General features: G+C 44.1%; 1 protein-coding gene across 1 annotated transcript in view; it reads right to left on the reverse strand.

The window, feature by feature from the left end:
- Positions 1–18,522, reverse strand: part of MGMT (O-6-methylguanine-DNA methyltransferase) — a 140,529-nt gene extending 122,007 nt beyond the window's left edge. Inside the window, exons 1-2 of the mRNA XM_054277123.1 lie at positions 18,464–18,522; positions 9,710–9,753 (exon numbers count right to left, since the gene is read on the reverse strand). Of these exons, the coding sequence (XP_054133098.1) occupies positions 9,710–9,733 (24 nt within the window). The 5' untranslated portion in view covers positions 9,734–9,753; positions 18,464–18,522. The remainder of the gene's footprint in view (positions 1–9,709; positions 9,754–18,463) is intronic.
- Between the last annotated feature and the right edge of the window lie 2,970 nt (positions 18,523–21,492).

Consider the following 21,492-nt stretch of genomic DNA (forward strand, 5'->3'; position numbering starts at 1 on the left):
ATTAGGTAGAAAAAAATATTATTTTTAGACAAGAAACCTCTCCTGCCAACCTCTGGAGTTCTCACAAAGAAATAAAACCGTAGGAGCAACATTCGTAAGTTCACTTCACCAGACTGCTAAACTGGAAAATTCCAATTTTATTTAAATTTGCATTAAGCAGCTTTCACACTACTGTAAATAATTCAAATATTTCCATGTTCTGTTGCTCCTAACACCCCCAAAACCTCCCCTGGACATTGGCTTGACATCCTAGAATTCAATTCCTATCCATAATGATGAACAGAGAAATAAAAAAGGCAGAGAAATCTTGAGAATCAACAAGGCTTAAAAAAAATGAAAATCTGTAGCAAAGCATTTCCATGCTCCATGTTGTCCCAGGAAACAATTTGTGTTTTCCAGAAAAGTCCAGAGAGCAAGCCCTGATTTTCCTTTCAGGATTATGGAGAACAGAATCCTTCCCATCAGAGCCCTATCTCTGATGGATCTCCCCTCCACAGGTTTTTCCATTTCCCTCACTCTGCTTTTACAGTATAAACCCACCGCACCAATATCAAAATATTAACAATAATCCCCTCTGCATCTGATTTAGCAGGGGATTTCCATTAGGCTACAGCATGGAAGCCCTCACGATTTTTTTTCTTTTCCCCTCAAATATTTCTGGGAATCAAGGCAAAAATAACATATTCAGCTGGCAAATCGAATGTGGCCTCGCACATCCTGCAATTGGATTTTTTCAAACCTGCAATTATCAGGGAGATGCCCCAGTTCCTCCAAGAAAGGGTCTCTTGATCATTTTCAGATTACCAAGTGTTAATTGAGGTACGTGTGATGGAAATACAACCAGCAGCAGGAAATTGTATTGCAAATCTTCCCCCTACTTCCCCCAGACCCCAAAACGGTCCCATTCCCACCATTTCTAGCCAAGCCACTGGTGCACATTTGGAAATGCTGTTTAGTTCTTCACACTTCTGTGGGGGTGAAGAACCCACCCAGGTGCTCAGGAGGTTTCTGACACAACCTTGCTCCCATGCTGGGCTAGGAGGGAAGCACACACTGCCTTCCAACACCCAAAATCACTGCCAGAGGACCCCAGATTGCACCAATCATAGGAATTCTAACCCATAAAACCTGAATTTTGGATGTATGAATCCATTGGAATCACTACCTGCAGGTGGTTCCCTTGGAGGAGTTGATGCCCACCCCCGCAGAGGTGTGACCAAGCACCACCTTGTTCATTTACTTCTCATTCTCCACAAATTTATCCTAAAAACTCCATCACTTCCCATTCTCCACAAATTTATCCTAAAAACTCCATCACTTCCCATTCTCCATAAATTTATCCTAAAAACTCCATCACTTCCCATTCTCCATAAATTTATTCCAAAAACTCCATCACTTCCCATTCTCCACAAATTTATCCTAAAAACTCCATCACTTCCCATTCTCCACAAATTTATCCTAAAAACTTCCTCACTTCCCATTCTCCACAAATTTATCCTAAAAACTCCATCACTTCCCATTCTTCACAAATTTATCCTAAAAACTTCATCACTTCCCATTCTCCAAAAATTTATCCTAAAAACTTCCTCACTTCCCATTCTCCATAAATTTATCCCAAAACCTCCATCACTTCCCATTCTCCATAAATTTATCCCAAAACCTCCATCACTTCCCATTCTCCATAAATTTATCCTAAAAACTCCATCAAAGTCCCGACATTTGCATCAACAAATGAGCTACAATTCACAAACACCTGCCCTGTTTTGATGGTGCCATAGAGGATCAGGGACTCGCCAAAAAAGCCACTCCAGACATTTGCAGAGTTTGAGGATGATCAATAAATGCCAGGGAAGCTGCTCCTTCCTCCTAATTACAGGGAAAAACCACCAGGCCTGAACTCTCAGAGAGTCCTTCTTTTGAATATCTCAAACCTCCTTGCTATTGATTCAAGTTTAGAATTAAAATTCAATCAAAGCTTCAAATATTGGATTTAAATTTAAGAGGAATACATCAGTTTGGCAATTTGCTTCTTCATTTCAGTCACCCTTTCCTGATGCAGTAAGTTTGCATCTTTCTCCTAACAAAATCCTTATCAAATCCCATCAGGCAAAGGAAAAATCCATCCCTTAAAGCAATGTTTGTAAAATGATTTAATGTCAAAAAGCCTCTGCCACTGATGAGGCTGCCCATGCCAGCGGGCCACCCATCCAAGGATTTCACTGAATTACACCTCTCTCCACATCTCCTTAATAGTTTAAAACTTCCTGTATTTGTTTTACTGGGTTCTGCCTGTTTATTTGAAAGGAAACAATCCATTGTATGTAAAGAATATGGGAAAAGATATTAATAGTAAAAGTAATGCATTTCTGCACATATAGTGCAGGGTGGAGGGTGATTTTCCAACCTTATGGGCCTTGTCTTAGAGGAAAAAGCCATTTTTTAGTGTTTCAAGGCAAAGAAAGATTTAAGGGCTGTGAATAGAAGACAGGATCCATGCAATCAGAACAATCTACAAATCTGCTCCTGTTAATATCTTGATTAATCATCTATATTTTCACCTTACAAAAGCTACTGTTCCAAGAGAACAAAGAGTTTTTGTACTACAAATAATTTTACTGCAGGGAAGCAAGAAGGAAAGAGTTTGTCGGGATTTTCACAATAAAAGTGAAATACATTGAAAGTTGAAGTGAAATATAGTGAAAGTTTAATATGTTGGAATATCACTTTGCTATACTGGAATAAAAGTTAGAAAGAATGAGAAACATTTAATTCTCGGTCTTTTTGCTTATTATAAAATGTCTGATTTCCTTTCAAGCTAAAATACAAATTTTTCTAAAAGCTGCTTCCTCTTCTTGAAAAAAAAGAGTCCAAAGACTTCCAACTAAATAGAATAGTGTGAACTCCAAAGAAATATGAAGCTGTGGGTGCCCCTGGATCCCTGGAATGTCCAAGGCCAGGTTGGACATTGGGGCTGGAGCACCTGGGACAGTGGGAGGTGTCCCTGCCATGGCTGGGGTGGAATTGAATGAGTTTTAAACCCCAAACCATTCTGGAATTCTGTGATAAGGATGTGCTGATCCAAACACACCCCTGAGGGTTTGACATCTTCATATGGACAGCTGAAGACGTGAGAAAGTTGTCCTGAAAGCCAGGAAGCTCCTTGTCCAAAAAGCCAAGGGATGGCTGCTGCCCTCTGCAACACACATGGAGTTCTGACCAGCACCCCTCGTTACTTAATGGAAAAATAATTTCTGAACCAGGTAATGCCCAATTCCAGTATCACTCCACTCACACTTCACTCACACTTCACACTTCACTCCATTCTAAAATATGGAAAACTGGCAGTCCAAAGAAAGCCCAGTGCCTCACAGGTTTTAAATGAAGGCAAAAGCTAACTTTTGAGGAAAAGAAGATATTCCTAAACCCAAGGGTAAAGTCTTGAAACAAAACAATCCTCTCGGCACCTAATCTCATGTAGCTCTGTCAATACAGCCTGCTAAAAAACACTCAACAACTTATAAAATTACTTTTAATGTTCTAAAATACAATCATTTATATTCTGCAGCAGGTTCTGAACAAGCCTGACCTGGACACAAGGCACCTCTTCCCCCTCCACAATCCCAGTCCCTGCTGGGTGCACTTCTCCTTCCTACAGCATCCAAAACAAACTTCCAGCTGTCCAGCAAAAAGCACTGGAGACCCAGGTCCATGGAATTCTCTGCTGGCCGCAGGAACAATAAACACCTCCCCAGCTGAGCGTCTCAAACAAGAGCGGCACTGAAACCCTGCAGTGCTCTCCTGGTGTGCCTCACTGCTTCTCTGAGTAAATCTAACCCTGGTTAAGCCAAACCTGCAACTTCAGAGGGTATGAAAACAAAACCTCCTCATTTCCTGGCGCGGGGAGGTTTGGAAAGGAAATGTCAGACAGACTGGAAGCAAATCCAGGGTTAGTTTGGGGTGATGCAATTTCTTTACCTTGCAAAGAACTAATCCCATAAAAATGTGAAGGTACAGAATCAAACTGCATATTCTGAACATATACAAATATACACTGGCATAAACACTCAAACTCAGTGCTCCTCTTCCCTTATCCAAAGGCCCATTCACACAAGCCCCCAAAAACCAGGGGGATACGCGCTCACACGGAGCAACATTTGCTTTCCACGGCATTTCAAAAGTCTTCGAGGAGAGCAAACACGTAATTCTTTATTAAACAATCAAAGACAACAAAAGCAAGTTCCTGTTGTCCCATCGCATTATCCTACTAATCCTCTTTGGATGGCACCCAGAAGCCCCCGAAATGCCAAGCTGGGAAGTGCCTTTCCAAGCAGTGGTCGCCTCTGGCTCTTTGGCTGCGCCTTCAGTCGCGGCTTTGGCAGACGGGAGCAGCGAGCGATTCCCAGCACCCAGGGCTGGCCTGGCTGCCTGGCTTTGCTGCAAGGGCACTGCAATTGTAATGAACCCATCTCAGCTCCCCTGCAAGGGGCAGGTGGGTTACAGCTCCCGCGTTCCACGCTCAACAAGTGCAGCTTTCAACTCCATCTGCTGCTCTCGCCAAGCCTGGACTGGAGCTGGTGCTTGAACAGCAGACCCCAGCGGGCTGCTCAAACAGGAATTCTGCCGCATTGTTTCCTCCAGAACCTCTCCAAAAACATGTAAACACATCCTGCATCTTTCGCCAGCCATTACTTATACAGGAAATTTAAATGAGCTGCAGGCACAGCAGCCACGTGCACTTACAGCATATAGACCATAATAAACCACATATACATCAATCAGGAAATTGGTATCACGTAATACCAATGGCACAAAGGAAAGAATAACACCTGATGATCTCTGAGGTGTTTTCCTACCCAAACAATTCTCTGCTTCTACTTACACACAGCACAGAAGAAGTGTGGTGTTTATTAATTTTAAAAATTCCTGATCATGGTGGGGACACAGATTTACTCATCAAACTGGGGGCTGCCAAGAGATTTTATAATTAATTAAACTGGGTAAGAAATGGAGCCCCAAGGGGAGGGAAGGTGGACAGGACAGTGCCAGATATTCCTGGAATAATTAGATTATGGCAATAAGTGTGTGCACTGAGTTAGTACCTGCAAATCCCACCAGGAACCAGCCCAAAAGCCACAAGTCCTGGTGTCACTTCCAAGCGGAGGGGAAGCACATTGTCCCTCTTATCCTTCCAAGGACCTACCAAAGGGACCGAGTCCTCCAGCTCCTCATTTTTGAAGCTGGAAATCCTATGGCAGAAGATTCAGTTAGAAGCATTACAAAGCAATGTTATATTTTGTTGAGTTGTTCGATATTTTAACATTGTCAGAGGGAATAAAACACTGACTTTTAAACTTGTAATATATATATATTTAAAAATAATTAAGGAATTTGCTTCCAAGCAATAAATAAATAAATGTAGTAAAGAATAAAAATTAAGAACCTTGTCTCTTAACAATTAGAGGGTCCCGCAAAAGACCCTATTTTGTTGTTACTGGGTTGAGTTTCAGCAAGTCCCTTTCGACTCAGGATTTTCCATGACCCCATGGAATTTCTTGCAAAGGAAAATTCCTGGTGCAGTAATCGTAATTTTCCAGATGTGTTCATCACTTCAAGAATTAAACTCAAAGGTATTGGCTACATATTGAGTTATCTATATACAGGTACAATTTTCTCGCTGCTGTGCCCAGCTCTGGCCCCTCAGGACCAGAAGGACTTGGAGGGGTTGGAGCGTGTCCAAGGAAGGGAATGGAGCTGGGAAGGGGCTGCAGAATCCCTGAGGAGCTGGGAAGGGCCTGCAGAATCCCTGAGGAGCTGGGCAGGGGCTGCAGAATCCCTGAGGAGCTGGGCAGGGGCTGCAGAATCCCTGAGGAGCTGGGCAGGGCCTGCAGAATCCCTGAGGAGCTGGGCAGGGCCTGGAGAATTCCTGAGGAGATGGGAAGGGGCTGCAGAATCCCCGAGGAGCTGGGAAGGGGCTGCAGAATCCCTGAGGGGCTGGGCAGGGGCTGCAGAATCCCTGAGGAGATGGGAAGAGGATGCAGAATCCCTGAGGAGCTGGGCAGGGGCTGCAGAATCCCTGAGGAGCTGGGCAGGGCCTGCAGAATCCCTGAGGAGATGGGAAGGGCCTGCAGAATCCCTGAGGAGCTGGGCAGGGGCTGCAGAATCCCTGAGGAGCTGGGCAGGGCCTGGAGAATTCCTGAGGAGATGGGAAGGGGCTGCAGAATCCCCGAGGAGCTGGGAAGGGGCTGCAGAATCCCTGAGGGGCTGGGCAGGGGCTGCAGAATCCCTGAGGAGATGGGAAGAGGATGCAGAATCCCTGAGGAGCTGGGCAGGGGCTGCAGAATCCCTGAGGAGCTGGGCAGGGCCTGCAGAATCCCTGAGGAGATGGGAAGGGCCTGCAGAATCCCTGAGGAGCTGGGCAGGGGCTGCAGAATCCCTGAGGAGCTGGGAAGGGGCTGCAGAATCCCTGAGGAGCTGGGAAGGGCCTGGAGAATCCCTGAGGAGCTGGGAAGGGCCTGGAGAATCCCTGAGGAGCTGGGAAGGGGCTGCAGAATCCCTGAGGAGCTGGGCAGGGGCTGCAGAATCCCTGAGGAGCTGGGCAGGGCCTCAGCCTGGAGCAAAGGAGGCTCAGGGTGGGCACAGCAGGAATTTCCCCATGGAAAGGGGGCTCAGGCACTGCCCAGGGAGGGTTGCAGTGCCCATCCCTGCAGGTGGCACCTGGAGCTGGCACTCAGGGCTGGGGACAGGGTGGGCATGGGCGCAGCTGGGACTCCATGGGCTGGGAGGGCTTTTCCAGCCTCAGGGATTCTGGGATTTGAGGATCTACTCCTTAAAAACCATCGAGGGGTTTGCTGTAAGAGTGTGTTCACGCTTTTCTGTGAGAGGTACAGAGAAATACAAAATTCACTGCCCAAATCAGCACCTGACACAGCGAGCCTGCAGTGCTCGGCTCTTACAGGCTCAGCCTGATGTAAATACATGGCAACTACTGCAATACAAGGAAAACAGATGAAATTTTAATCAAATGAGCCTTGTATCAGGTTCAGGGGAACTAAAAATGGGCTAAAAATGAAAAAAAAAAAAAACCAGCAGAAGAATGACTTTAATATTGGGTAACATTTCAAGTTTTTATCACCTAAATCCACAAAATTCCTGATCTGCTCCTGCTTGTCTTCTCTGCAGAGCTGGAGTCAGGACCAGCTAAATAAAAGATAATGCAACTAGGCATAACACAATAAAAGATATTACCTTCCCAATGCATTATTGCTGCCAATTATAAGAATCACTTCAACTTAATTTCAAAGGCACAATCACCCTCAACTGTAACAGTCTCTTTTTTAAATTTCAAACAGTATTACATTAAGGCAATAACTCACCTTCCAGCTATAATATCAGTCTCCCTTATTGCAAAAATACATTTCATAAATACTTCTCATCGACAAGTCAAGCTAATTCAGGTTAATTTTATTGTATTTTGGTGCTATCTCACATTTGTGTGCAATTACCTTTATCATTTTATTGCCGTGCCAGAAAGTAATCAGAACAATTATTTGAAAAAGGAGGGGTATAAATTCTAAATCACACTTGCTGGCATTTTTGATAAAATAGCAGCTTTATCTCAGGAAGTGGCAGGGACATGGGATAAATCATGCATCAGTCAAGTGTAGCTGACCCCCAAGTGCATTGCACAATATCAGGAGTGCTTCAAAAGAAACTTTCCTATATAATCCATCATTCTTTATAATACCAAAATAGCTCTACCTGAAGAGTAGGAGCTGGAGAATAATAACAAAATAAATCTAAGCAATATGAACAAAACCATTAATAGTGCTCCTTAAGCTGAAGGAGAGTCAGGAATCTGAGTTGCGTGTGAGGAAAGAATTTCACTGAAATTTTTTAAGTGAGCAGAGCAGCAAAATGGGTACTAGGGATTCACTAAAACCACAAAATACAGGGAAATAAATACAGACAGAAGAGGTATTGCAAAGATTTGAATAAAAATACAAAAGCATAGTCTTGGCATACACATCTGGATTTTCCTACAGTTGTCCATCCCTGCTGGAGTCAGGACAAGGTTTTCACTATTAACAGAGCAAAGCATCAGAGTTAGTACAAGAATCCATTTACTAACTTCAAATTTAACTGCCAGATATCCAGCGAGGAGCAGAACGACATTTAGAGTTTTCTAATGAAATACAAAAACTGCCACATTGTCAGAAGCACAACAAATCCCCACCCAAATCCCGAAACATGGAGATATCCTGAGGTTTGGCCACCCAGAGCCCAGCCACCTTCCAGCCCAACCCAACCCCAGAACTCATCTCTGGTCGCTGCAGCAGCACCAGGGATGGAGTGGGAGGCACAGGCAGTGATTGTGGAAAACTCCCACGTCTGCCTGCTTTCCCAAAGCATTTTTCAGCAGCCTCCTTAAAAAGTGTTCAGCACATTGCACGGGTGATAATTGATTCCTGCAAATCCACGGCCAGGCACACGCTGGGTGTCACCCCAACGCGGGGCTGCGCACACTGATCACACACTGGAAACAGCCCGAAAATCACCAATTACATCAGGACATCAATATTTAATATGCATCCAGAGCACAGGGAAGTGTCTGCACAGTCCCCACAGCGGAGTTGGAGTGTTTTACCTCAAACCTTCTGTCTTCCCACATATCAAAAGGGGAAAACTCCCCAAACAGCTCAAGCTGCACCTTTCAACTCCACGTGAGAGAGGGGGAAATGAAAAGGTTAGATAATAAATTATTAGTTTCGTGTCACTTGCCAGCTATATCACACCTAGCCTGCAATGAGGGAGCCAGGGATTCTCCCTCCCTCTGCTAAAAGGTGTTTGCAACTGGAAGATGCATAAATGTGACTAAAGGGATGATGGTTCAAAAGAAAAAAGTGAAGCAATAATTTATTTACCTGGATTTCTTCCTTAACCATTCTGTTTTAAAAAACAAAACCGATTTGCTTTTGTAGAAAAGAGGTAAACAACACAAACCAGCAAAATGCTCCTTCCTAAGCCACATGACATTATGTAAAGCAGATTAAAACCACAAGAGATGCCACTATTCAGACATTTAGAGCAGCGACAGAAGTTGCCAACAGGAATAGTTAGAAATGCAGGTGTGATTGCACCAGAAGTGTTTTCCTAGAGGAACATCACTAATGTTACAAAAATAGCTATTCCACACACACACAAAAAAAAAAAAAAAAGAGTATTTGTGTCTTCAAAGTTCATTTCAACTATTTCAGGGAGACAGCTATAGACTAACAATGTGTTGATGCCCTTCTTTCAGCAGAGTAAATTGTCTGAATATTTGGATAAACATCCATGTTTCTTATTTTGCTACAATGCCACTGACCTACACTTACATCACTGAAGCATCAAGCCTCAAAATTAAGCCTGTTTTCCAGGGAGGCGTTTATTATTAGGGGATGGAAACAGCAACAAAATGGAGAGAGCAGCCCTGCCCTGTTATTTATGCTCTGTGGCAGATGGATACGTGCTGGGGAAAGGTCCACTGATGCCTGTTACCAACCATGACAGAGCTACAGAGATTTACAATGCAGCATCAATCTTGTCAACTGGATTCCTAATCCTGACTGCTGGGCACTGGGGAAAAAACAAACTATGTTACGTGAACTCTTTTGTAATGCTGGACTTCCAGTGGCCACCCCCCTGCAAGGGCACTGCACTGGGAACTTACTTTGGGAACCATCCTCGATGCCATCCTGGAGGAAAAGGCTCCACCTGCAAGGAAAAAAAAACAAATATAAATTCCCAGTTACATTGTTAAATCTGAATTCCACAGGGAGGACTGAATATCCAGAATATCCACCCCTGCATCAGTTTCTAAACGAGCTCCAAGTTTCAGTACGCAGAATTTCCAAAGGGAGTTTGGTTTTTTTCACAAACAACATGGCATTTTAATGTTAAGTCACCCACTCGTCATGAGTCAAACAAAAAAAAAAATCAACAGATGGCACATTGAAGAGTTCTTCCACAACAAGCACTGCACAACTCTGATATCTGGAATAAGAATGCCTCCAAAGATAAAAGTATTAATTGAATAATTTTTTACAGGCTGTCATGTACTTCTAAGCGACTGAGTAAAACGAAGAGCCTGTTGTGATTTAGGAAATGCCACATTTTAAGGCATGAAAGTGATTTTAAAGCAAGTGATTGTGATGTATACTGGGTTTAAAAGCACAGATTTCACACCACTGAGTACCTAAAACATTTTAACTTCAATTATTATAATTCTAGCCTTTAACATTATTTATATCATTAAAAACCACAACTGGCTCCTTTTCGTTCTCCCCTTGGAAATAAAGGATATTTCCTATTTCTTTGGCATTTAGCTCCCTCCTCTATGTTTTTTTTTAGTGCCACTCAGCTAATATCACTCTGTCTTTGAAAGATGTGGCACAAACACTGTATTTTTTAAAACCAAGGAGATTATGTGCCAAAGCTCAGCTTCACAATCCTGACTCACAGCCAGCCTCGATGGGAACTGCTCCACTGAAATCCAGGAATCACCACTCCATGGGCAGGGATAACTGTATCCACTTCAGGAATGGTAAATCTCTTAAAAATGAAATTATATCAACATCCCAGGCTTTCCAAAACCTCTCCTTGGAGTCCAAGGCACTGACAGAACACATGGCCACTTCCCAGCCACTTAAAAGCAAAAAGTAACATTTAATCTTAATATTGCATCTTACTCAAGTGTTTAAAATTAAGATGAATAATTAGTATTTTAACTATATAACAAGGCGGGCATTGCAAAGAGAACTGTGCATTTTTAAATGCAGGTCAGGCAGATGAGCAATCTAATAGAACTACTTAAAATATCTGTGATAGAGCTAAAAATAAAATAGCAATTTACTTCTATCATCAGTTCAGAGCTGAGTATTTCAAAGCACCCAGCAACACTCAGGATTTTTAGACATTCCTGAAGGGTAAAGCTGAAATCTTTGCCTCAACAATCAGATTTATCCAGAAACTCATTTCAAACCCTGGTTGAGCTCCATCTGCTCACCCAGCAAGGCTTTCCTTGGGTGACCAGAGCTTGGGTAAAACCAGCCATGTCCAAACCACTGTGGTTAGAGGATTTCTGACAGCCAAACTGGGGGAAACCATACAAAAAACACCCCTTGGGAAGTCCAAAACATCCCTCCAAAACGCAGCTCAGCCTTGCAAAGACTGTCTTGATGGAGGAGGTCAGAACTTCACGTGGAGCTGAAGCGTTCTCCTGAGGGTGACCCTGAAGGCAAAAAACGCCAAAACCTCTTTGAAGCAACACAAATTGATCAAATTCAGTGATACCACAAAAAGCCAAAACCTCTTTGGAGCAACATAAAGTGACCACATTCAGTGATACCAAGAAAAGCCAAAACCTCTTTGGAGCAACACACAACTGATCAATTCAGTGATACCACGAAAAGCCAAAACCTCTTTGAAGCAACACAAATTGATCAATTCAGTGATACCACGAAAAGCCAAAACCTCTTTGAAGCAACACAAAGTGATCAATTCAGTGATATCACAAAAAGCCAAAACCTCTTTGAGCAACACACATTGATCAGTTCAGTGATACCATGAAAAGCCAAAACTTCTTTGGAGCAACACAAATTGATCAATTCAGTGATACCATGAAAAGCCAAAACTTCTTTGGAGCAACACAAATTGATCAATTCAGTGATACCACAAAAAGCCAAAACTTCTTTGGAGCAACACAAAGTGATCAATTCAGTGAGACCACAAAAAGCCAAAACCTCTTTGGAGCAACACACATTGATCAAATTCAGTGATACCATGAAAAGCCAAAACCTCTTTGGAGCAACACACATTGATCAGTCCAGTGTTACCACTTCCATGGTGTGGAAATTGAGACACCAGAACCAAACCTTAAAAAACTGAAACACCTTCATGCCAGCAATGGCTTCACCAAAAATGGAAAATCCCCCCCTGCATTTGCAGAGTGGATGAACTGAAGGGATTAATGAGCAGTATGGGAAAAATAAACAGTTGACAATCCTCACTAGCTCAGAGCTGCCGACAAGGAGCAGTGACATCCATCTCCATCTCTCCGGCCTCAGCTTCCCCTGGCCATTCCAGCAAGATGTTCCCAAGTGCCCACAAGCTCTGCTGCCACCCAGGAGCTGCGCTGGGGCAGCAGGATGCTCCCAGGACACCTGGAGATACACAAACACCTGCAGGTGCTCAACGGTGCAGGAAGCAAACACATCACAGCGAGCACCCCAAACCTCTGGATATGTCAACAGGCCACAAAGGTGAAGAAAAGTCAGAGGTGACATCAAAAACAGCTCCTTGAAGGGCAGGAAATTCTTCAGCCATGTTTTGCTGATGATCTAGAACAGAAGTCCTTGGGCTTTGAGATACTTCCCTGCTTTTTTTCCCCCAGGACTGCAGCCTGATGAGTACATGTGATAGCAGTAAGAACGTGGATTAACAAAAAGTATTTTTTTCTCAGTTCATCAACTTTTAAACACTAAAGGAAGATTCTCCTTGAAGGATAAGTCCTCGGGACCCTCAACAGAACACTCTGGTTCAGCACTAAAATTAAAAACCAGCCATTACACCAAGTGACTACACGAACAAAATTCCGTATGAAAACATTTAAAGTACATTAGATTTTTGGTCAAGATGAAAGCCTGAGAAAGAAAAAAAAAAAACAGCAATCTATTCTAATTGGGTTCCCATGGTAACTGTACAATTGGGTTTTTCAGTATAACATCCCAAAGGCCCAATGCACACTTGTAAAATATACTTCAAACAGCCGGAATTGTTTTTACATTACAGCACTCCCAGGAAGATCAATTACTATACATCCCCACCCTAACTATTAGTGGCAGGAGATGTTAACACTATTGGCCATATTAACATAAGTCATGTAAAAAACCCCACATATCACCATCATTATATAAAACTAATTACACACTTCAGATTCATCAAACACGTTCCGAGTAATAAACCAATACCAGTCTTGTCACCAGATCATGTTTACTGAATGCAAGAAATCAACCCCAAATATATGCCAAAGCATTTTTGCTTCTCATATTGATCCCAAGGATAAACAGAATCAATCATTAATAATTACATTATAAGATGACCCAGAGGGTTAATCATATTCTTAGAAAGTCTCGCTGAGGAATCAAATATAATGGCACAAAAAGGCAACCGAAATGCATTTAAATCCAGGGCCAGCTGCATTAACAATAATAGAAAATAAAGTACATTAAACTGCTGCAATCAGGGAAAATAGTATTATTGCTGTGTTTTAAAAAATAATAAAACAAGCATCTTTTACTTCCTTGGGAGAATGGGCAGGCCCTGGCACAGGTGCCCAGAGCAGCTGGGGATGCCCTGGATCCCTGGCAGTGCCCAAGGCCAGGCTGGACACTGGGGCTGGAGCACCTGGGACAGTGGGAGGTGTGGGAACAGATGTTCTTTAAGGTCCCTTCCAAACCAAACCATTCTGGGATCTCAATTTATTTTAAAAGCTTGTTTCAGCTGAAGCACTTTGCCTTGTCGGATCCCACTTCCACCTTCCTAAAGCACAACCCTGGCCAGACAGACAGATTTTATTCCATCCCACTGCCTACACCTCCAGGTTAAAAGGGAATGATGATCCAGGCCCACTAAGCTGGATGCCAAACCAATGAATTCCCTAATCTTTCAGAAAAAAAAAAAAAACAAAACCAAACCAAAAAACCCCAAACCAACAACTGTGGCCAGCTTGAATAAACCACATCAACCATAAATTTTCATATTTCATGGAGTCAGCCAAGAACCAGAGCAATTTCTGGTGTCAACAGGAGACTGTGCCAGGGATTTCCCTTTTCCCACATCGTTCCCACTGCACCTCTGCCCACCCTTAAATCCAGCAGAGTGCAGGGAATGTGAATTGTGGGAATTGTTTCTGCAGGACAGGGGTGACAGCAGAATTGTCCCGTCCCCACCACCAGCCCAGGCTGCCAAAGCAGGCTCGTGCTGCCCGGGTACTGCCACGTGCTGAACACTCATCTGCTGGTTTTATGACGTGAAACAGAAAAATTAATCTTTTAACAGGGCCTTAAGTATACTTTAGGTGTTTATTAAAAAGTGTAACTAATTAACAGACCTTCTGCACACTTGAATGTACAAACAAGCCGAGATAAGAGCATTGTTTGCCTTGTGCTGACTGATCTAAAGCACTCAGATAATTTCAGTATCCCTGATGATGATTATGCAGCAGCAGCACTGACAAGACAGCACTAATTCTTGCTATCTGCTAATGCAGGGTTACCTGGAGGGACCTAAATCTGCACATGGAGCACAGAGATGGCAGCATTCACACAACAAAACACTCTGACTCCACTGGGCTGTGCTAATACATATATATAAAAAAACTGATTGCATTGATCTGCACTAAAAGGTGGCATTTGCATAATAGTGAAAGGTAAAATGCATCCATCAGGTCAAAACTCAAATTCTTATTTACTCCCGCTGCCAAGCTGCTCAAGACTCCAGGCCATTGGTCAGTGCTGCTATTTTAATATTTAACTCCTATTTCACTCAAAAAGGACAGAAGTCAGAACCTTTGTTTTAATGAACTCCCCTCTTCCACTTTGCAATTAAAGGTGATTTGCTCAGGTATGTTTAATAACCTTCAGACTCTCTGCTGCATCAGGGAGAATTTCAGCTGCACGTCCAAGTTTTACAAGTGACATGAAAAGATACCTGAAACTATCTGTATCATTTAATTTGGCCCAGAATAACCTGATACTCCTGACAGCTACCAGGACATGGTAATTTAGGTGGGCAGATATAAAATAGTAAATAAGGAAACAACTCCAAAAAGGATTAGCAAAAAGCATCAAAATAGCAACATATTCCAAATAACTTTTACAATTACTCAACTTCATTAAAATCCAAACCCCACAAGCTTTACTGGCATTCAATAAATTGCCTGGACCATAAGCAGCTCAGTTTTAAAACTCCATTCTATATTTATGAAGAATACTTCAGCACAGGTTTGGTTTTATAGTTTGGTTGCTCCTCCAGCTGTGTGTTAAACTTAATGCTGGCCCAAGCAAACCTGTGCTGGGTGATATGCCAGAAATACTCAATTCAACAGGGGTTTTTCCTTCCATTAGGAGGATTTTACCCATTATACCTTCAGATAAATCAGCACAATTACTGGTCAGTAACATTCCCAGCTATCAGCAGAGGGAGGGAATTCAGGTCTGGAATTCTGCTGTAAGGACAGCGAGCCTTTCACTTTTTAATGACAGCATTAATGAAGTTAAAGCTCCCAAACCTACCCCAAACATGTTCTGCAACCTGTCACTACCTAAAAGATTCCAAACCTCCCGAAATTAAAACTTCACCCTCCATTTTCCCATCAGTTACATTCTCCTCACCAGTCCAGATATCTTATGAACACTGGGTAAACGAGAGAATTGCACAATCCGTCAATAAAATAAACGTATTTTCAACTCCTGTCCAGATGACTCAAGTTGTCAGTAAAAACTGCCACCAGCGCTGCGCTTGCAGAAAAATGTCCATAAATGCATTATTGCGACTGGCAGATCGATGTCCATAATAAAAACAAATAGAGTTAACAAGTGCTGGCTCCTCCAGTTATGCCACGGCTGGGATGCGCATCCAGCCTCCCTGACAACTGCTGGGAATGGGCAGTGCCAGCTCCACAGGCAGGGAGCATCGTGCTGCAGGCACTCTGCAGTGTCAGAGGGAACATTAGTGCCTGCAGGATGGATTTAGGAGCTCCATGTGCTCAGAATGTGACATGGGAACGGAGCTCCTGCTCAAATGGCTGAACCTCCGCTCCATCATCATGCTGGGAAGGATTTGTTCCCTGGCACAGCGAGCCCAGAGCAGCTGTGGCTGCCCCTAGAGCCCTGAAGCGTCCAAGGCCAGGTTGGACATTGGGGCTGGGAGCACCTGGGACAGTGGGAGGTGTCCCCGCCATGGCAGGGGTGGAATGGGTGGGATTTAAGGTCCTTTACCACCCAAACCATCCTGGAATTCTGAGATGGGATTTAAGGTCCCTTGGTGGCACTGGATGGGCTTTACAGTCCCTTCCTTCCCACCCAAACCATTCTCTGATATTGTTCTGGGCACTATGAAACAACAACTCACCTGCAGAAAGGCTTTTTCTTTCAGAAATTAAGTGTAATTTAGGTCAGCTGTGTCCCAGGCAGAACAGCTGACTGGGCTGGAGGCTGCTGGTTAATTTTGATACCCCAACACTCCTGGACCTCTAATTTGTTCCCATGAAGCTCTTCCAGCACCAACACCTGAACAACCACCCTGCAGCCCCACAGGTGAGGATGCCACCAGAGGAGAGGGACAGGGAAAATACACTTTGGCTGCTCTGGCACCCTGAGGGTTAATTCACAAGCATCAGCTGCTCTCAGTTCTCCAAAACCTTATTTGTATAGGCAAAAAAACCCACTACAAAACCAGCCATGCATGTCTTTGACATGTCCTCCTTTGGATTTTTGGCACCACTGCTTTTTCTAGGTGTTTCCCTTGTCACCAGTGAGTTTAACCAGAGCTGCGCAGGTGCAGCCTTTCCACCTCACCCACACTTCCCACAACAAACATCCTGCTTTCCCTGCACAAGTCCTTAACTCAGCCATGCAGGGCAAGCCCTGAGCCCTCCCAAGGGGCAGCAGCTTCTCCCCCAGGCCCTGATCCCCTCAGTGATGCCATGAGCTGATCCTCTGCACAGGTGAGGCATTAAACAGTGGCGACAAGGTAATTACAGAGTTATCAAGAGGTAAAGCAGCCACGGTAACACGAGTTAGTCTCTAACTACAACAGTTTCCTGTAGAGCTTCTGTTCTCCTGCTGCAGTAATTGGTGTAATGAACTTGTCACGGGCCAGAATGCAGATAGGAATTGCTAAAGCCACCTCACAAGCTCACACTGCCTCATCTTTTTCCTGCTGAAACCTGAAGATTTTGGTAGAACTGTCATTTCTGTCTGAAAACAAAGCAAACAAAACTTTTACTATGAAAAGATCACGTCACAGACTGACAACATTCACAAGAAAATGATGTTTTCAGACACTGAAGGGGTAGGTTTTGCCCCAGAAAGAATAAGCCCACATCCCCAACTTTAGTTGCCAGTACATAAGGGAGACAGGCAGTGTTTGGGGGCCAAAACCTTTAACAGGTTTACAAAGGAACTCTGTCATCCCAACAGACCCCTCCAGATGATGACCCTTGTGCAGGGTGAGCACAAGCCCGGACACAAAAGGCAGCTGAGAAATGACTGTCACAGCACCTGTGTAATACCCCAGTATATAAAACTGAGATTTCTCAAAGTGGAACACTGCACAGACTGCATCTCACCATTCAATAAAAGCTCCACTCCACAAAAATAAGATACACATCACCACAAATACGGTTTATTTGGGAGGAGCAAATAAATTAAATAGTTCTTTACATTCACCATGCTTTAAAAGCTGTATGCAGTTACATTATTGTATAATGTATTGCATATTGTATAATATTTTATATATATTGTATAATATACTGTATAATATATATAATATACACATTATATTGTATTATATTATCATATTATATAACTAAATATATTTTATATAGATAATTATATATAATATATATTATTATAATATATTATTGTATTGTATTATTGTATTATATATATTATATTGTATAATATATTGTATAATATTTAAATTACTTTAAAACACCTGCAGATCTTGGCTTTTGTATCAGTGCTGAAAGGATATTTTCAGATTAACATTAATTTCTTCTTATTAGAGTGGGTCTAATCCCTCTTATTATTATTTCTTATATTAGAGCGGGTCAGGCTGGGAGGGAGCACAGCGGCTCACACGGTCCCATCAGCGCATCCCCGAGCACATGGCACAGCACGGCGCTCAGACACTTCTGGAACATTCCCAGCGAGGGAAACCCTAAAAGCACCCTGGGCAGGCTTTCGGGCAATTATTTAGGTGCAGTTTACGTTCTCGGAGCCCATCCAGCAGCAGCGCCGCCCGCCCGCCCCATCCCCACCGCGCCCCGGGGATGCTCCGGGGTGGGAACCGGCCCTTCCCGGAGCGATTATTTTGGAAATTCACAGAAACCCGCTATGACTCCAAACTGCTGCCACCCATCCCCCTTTCCCCAGCACTGTTCCAAGGAAAACCAGCAGGTTTTCGGAGGCCGGGCTCCCCCGCAGCCCCAGCCCCGGCGGGTCTGCGCGGCCCCGGCTCTGCGGGCGCCGGGGGCCGAGCATCCCCCGCTCACCCGGCCCGCCTGCCTGCCCACCCTCCGGGCCGCCCCTGCCTGTCCCTGTCACTCCCGGCAGTCTGTGGCTGTCCCTGGAGCTGTCTGGCTGTCCCCGGAGTACTCTGGCTGTCCCTGGTGCCCCCGGCAGCCGCGTTCCCCGCGCACCTGCCCGCGCCCCGGGATGGCCGCGGCCGCTCCGCACAGGCCGCGCTGCCGGGGCGGGGCCGGGGCCGCCCGGAAGCCGCAGCCGGTCGGGGGAAGGGGAAGAGGCAGAGCCGGGGAGTTCCAGGTGGCTCCGGGAGGGAGCCGGGAGGAGCTGAGCCCTGCTCCGCGCTGGTGCGGCCGCGGCCGGTGCGGCCCGGCTGGGGCTGCGGCTGCGGGCTGGGCCGCACGCGTGGGAAAAACGCGGAGTTGTGTAAAAATGCACCCAAAACAGCGATCTGTGCTCACTGACACGGCTGGGGCGGCTCATCTGGGGAGGAGAATGCGCCAGGGAGAGCTCAGAGCCCCTTGCAGGGCTTAAAGGGCTCCACGGGATGCTCCGGGGAGAGCATCCAGGAGAGCTGGGCTTGGGATAAGGGATGGAGGCACAGGACACAGGGAATGGCTTTAGACTGAAAGTGGGTGGATTTAGATGGGAAATTGGGGAAGAAATTATTCCATGAGAAGATGCTGATACCCTGGCACAGGTGCCCAGAGCAGCTGTGGCTGCCCCTGGATCCCTGGCAGTGCCCAAGGCCAGGCTGGACATTGGGGATGGAGCACCTGGGACAGTGGGAGGTGTCCCTGCCATGGCAGGGGGTGGCACTGGGGGGAATTTAAGGTCCCTCCCAGCCCAAACCAGGCTGAAATTCTGGGATTTGCAAAGTTACAGGTGAGGTGGGGACAGAGAATTAACAGCCAAATAAGTGTAGGAGAAGCATTTGATAAATATAATTCCTAAAAGGAGACATGGAGGAGATAAAAAGAAGCGAAACACCAGAAGAAAGTGATCTTGCAGTGAGGTTTATTTGAAGTAATAAAACTCAAAAGAGCAAGATACGAAATGCCAGTAGAGTTTGCAGCAAGAAACCACTAATTTCCAAGCTGGAGAATCAGAGTATCAATCTGAGTTATATCAGCAAAAATGTTATGAGTTTATATGATTCAGAAACTGTCACAAAATGAAGGAATCCACTTGGGAAGCATCAGAACAATATTTAAAAAGTCATTGCAGAATTCAGGAAATCCTTTTTTCCATAGGGAAAATTTGTAAATAATACAGAACTAGCAACATTGAGGTAGTGCCTGTGTGTTAAATCTGATTCTAAAAGAAATAGAAAATAAATATAAAATATGGTCCAAAGTGCAGAAGTTTCCCCAATACAATTGAAAATAGTTGTACTGGAGCAACTGACATTTACTGATGAGAAAATGAAGCTTTTCCCTATTTGTAATGAGGCTTGGATTAATGGTCAATTAAAAGATGTTGCATGTCTGTACAAAGGCAGTGGCTTATGGGAGGTTGATCCTCTCTCTAAACAAAAAAAAAAAATCAAGCTCTGTACTGGATGGGATACCCTAGAAATAGTTATTCTAAACTGGCTGGAATATTCTCTGTGTCCTGATATCCTTGCCAGAAAAGTAGCCAGTTCCTGAAACTTTATTATAAGTGGAAATCTCCCCAAAATACATATTAATCTTCTCTGCCTCCTCTCCCAAGGTGATCTCCTTATTGCCTGGAGCATGAAAATTGATTATCTTTAATATGATTTTAGTTTGCATTATAACAGGCTTGAATAGGGAATGTAAAATATCCAGATTTCCTTAAACCCTACCATCTTGGGCTTTGGCAGTGGATCCAAAGTTGTGTGTTTGCACTATAAAGGAAAGTTTCTCTGTGCTGTTTCAAACTTTGCTGCATTGGAACTTGATGAAGTGTCACTTATTCCTGTTTATAAATGAGGTGGAAAAGGTGCTTCTGACCAGTGTTCACTCTGTCCTCAGAATTATGAAAGTCTTATTCAAATCTCTGGCCCTTCTGCTGGCCAAGTTCGGATCTTTGTCACTTCAAGTATCACTTCAAGCACTGAACTCTTGGATTTCCAGCCCTTTAACAATGAGGGACTGTGCCCTGTTAGATGTGTCTAATTTTCTCCCTAGAATAATTCCAGCATTCAGTGACACATTCAGTCTAGTTCACTAATAGTAAAACTTGTGAGTGAATTTTCATAACACTGATCCTGTAAAAAGGCACTAAACTTCTAAAACTTTTTCAAGTCGCGTCCAATATCTTTGTTTTTCATTCCAGGCATTTTCTCTCAGTTTTTATTTTACTTAAGCCTGCTGCTTATAAGGCATTGCATTTCCTCTCAGTTCTTTATTTGTTATGAATTGTCATTTAATGTGGCATTTTCAGGGACAGGATGGTATTTCCCCAGGACTGGAACATCTGTCTGCAGTTGTGTTCCAAGCAAACCAAAGCTTAAACCAACACATGAACTTTACAGTCAAAGATTGTGGTGGGGTGGGATGGAAAAACTGAAAAGGAAGGGTTTTATTAAATGCCTTGAGATGTCAATTCACAACTATTTCAGCCTGGATTAAATTCCTTGTTGAGGCCTAACCTCTGGAAGCATCTCCTTTCTGCAACATCTGCTGTGGAGGAGCGGCTTGGGCACTGGAGCTGGAAGGACCCTCTGGCCAGGCACAGAGACAAACAGATGGGGCCTGGGGAAGATGCAGGATTGCAAATCGCTGCGATTTGGACCTCACTTGTGGATCCTTAATTTCCCCCCAGAGAAAATTGTCAGATTGGAGCAGAGGCATGAAATATTTCTGCCTTTGTGTGTGCCTTACTGAGTCAGAGCCTGGCCTGGAGCGCTTCCTCTGCTCCTCCGGCCTCTCCTCAGCTGCAGAGAGCCCCAGCAATGTCACCTGGTGTGAGTTTGCTTCAACCAGTAAATAAGCCTTGCCTTTCACTGTTGGAATCACCAGGAAAAATGGAAAAAAAAAAAAAAAAAAAAGCAAAACAGAAGAGAGCAGGCTGAATGAAACCAGAAACTGTGGTTTTGTTTGCCAAGCCGCTCGTGTTTTCTCAACAGCAGGGATGTGTCCTGCAAATTTAAATCTGGAAATGTTCCTGTCCTTGCTGAGCTGGGCACGTTGTGTGCTTTAATTGGCCCTGTGTGTGTGAAAACATTCCCAGTCCAGTT

Source organism: Melozone crissalis, unplaced genomic scaffold (assembly GCF_028551555.1).
Source record: "Melozone crissalis strain CALT ecotype California unplaced genomic scaffold, PUWL_Pcris_2 ptg000019l_1, whole genome shotgun sequence".
NCBI lineage: Eukaryota > Metazoa > Chordata > Aves > Passeriformes > Passerellidae > Melozone > Melozone crissalis.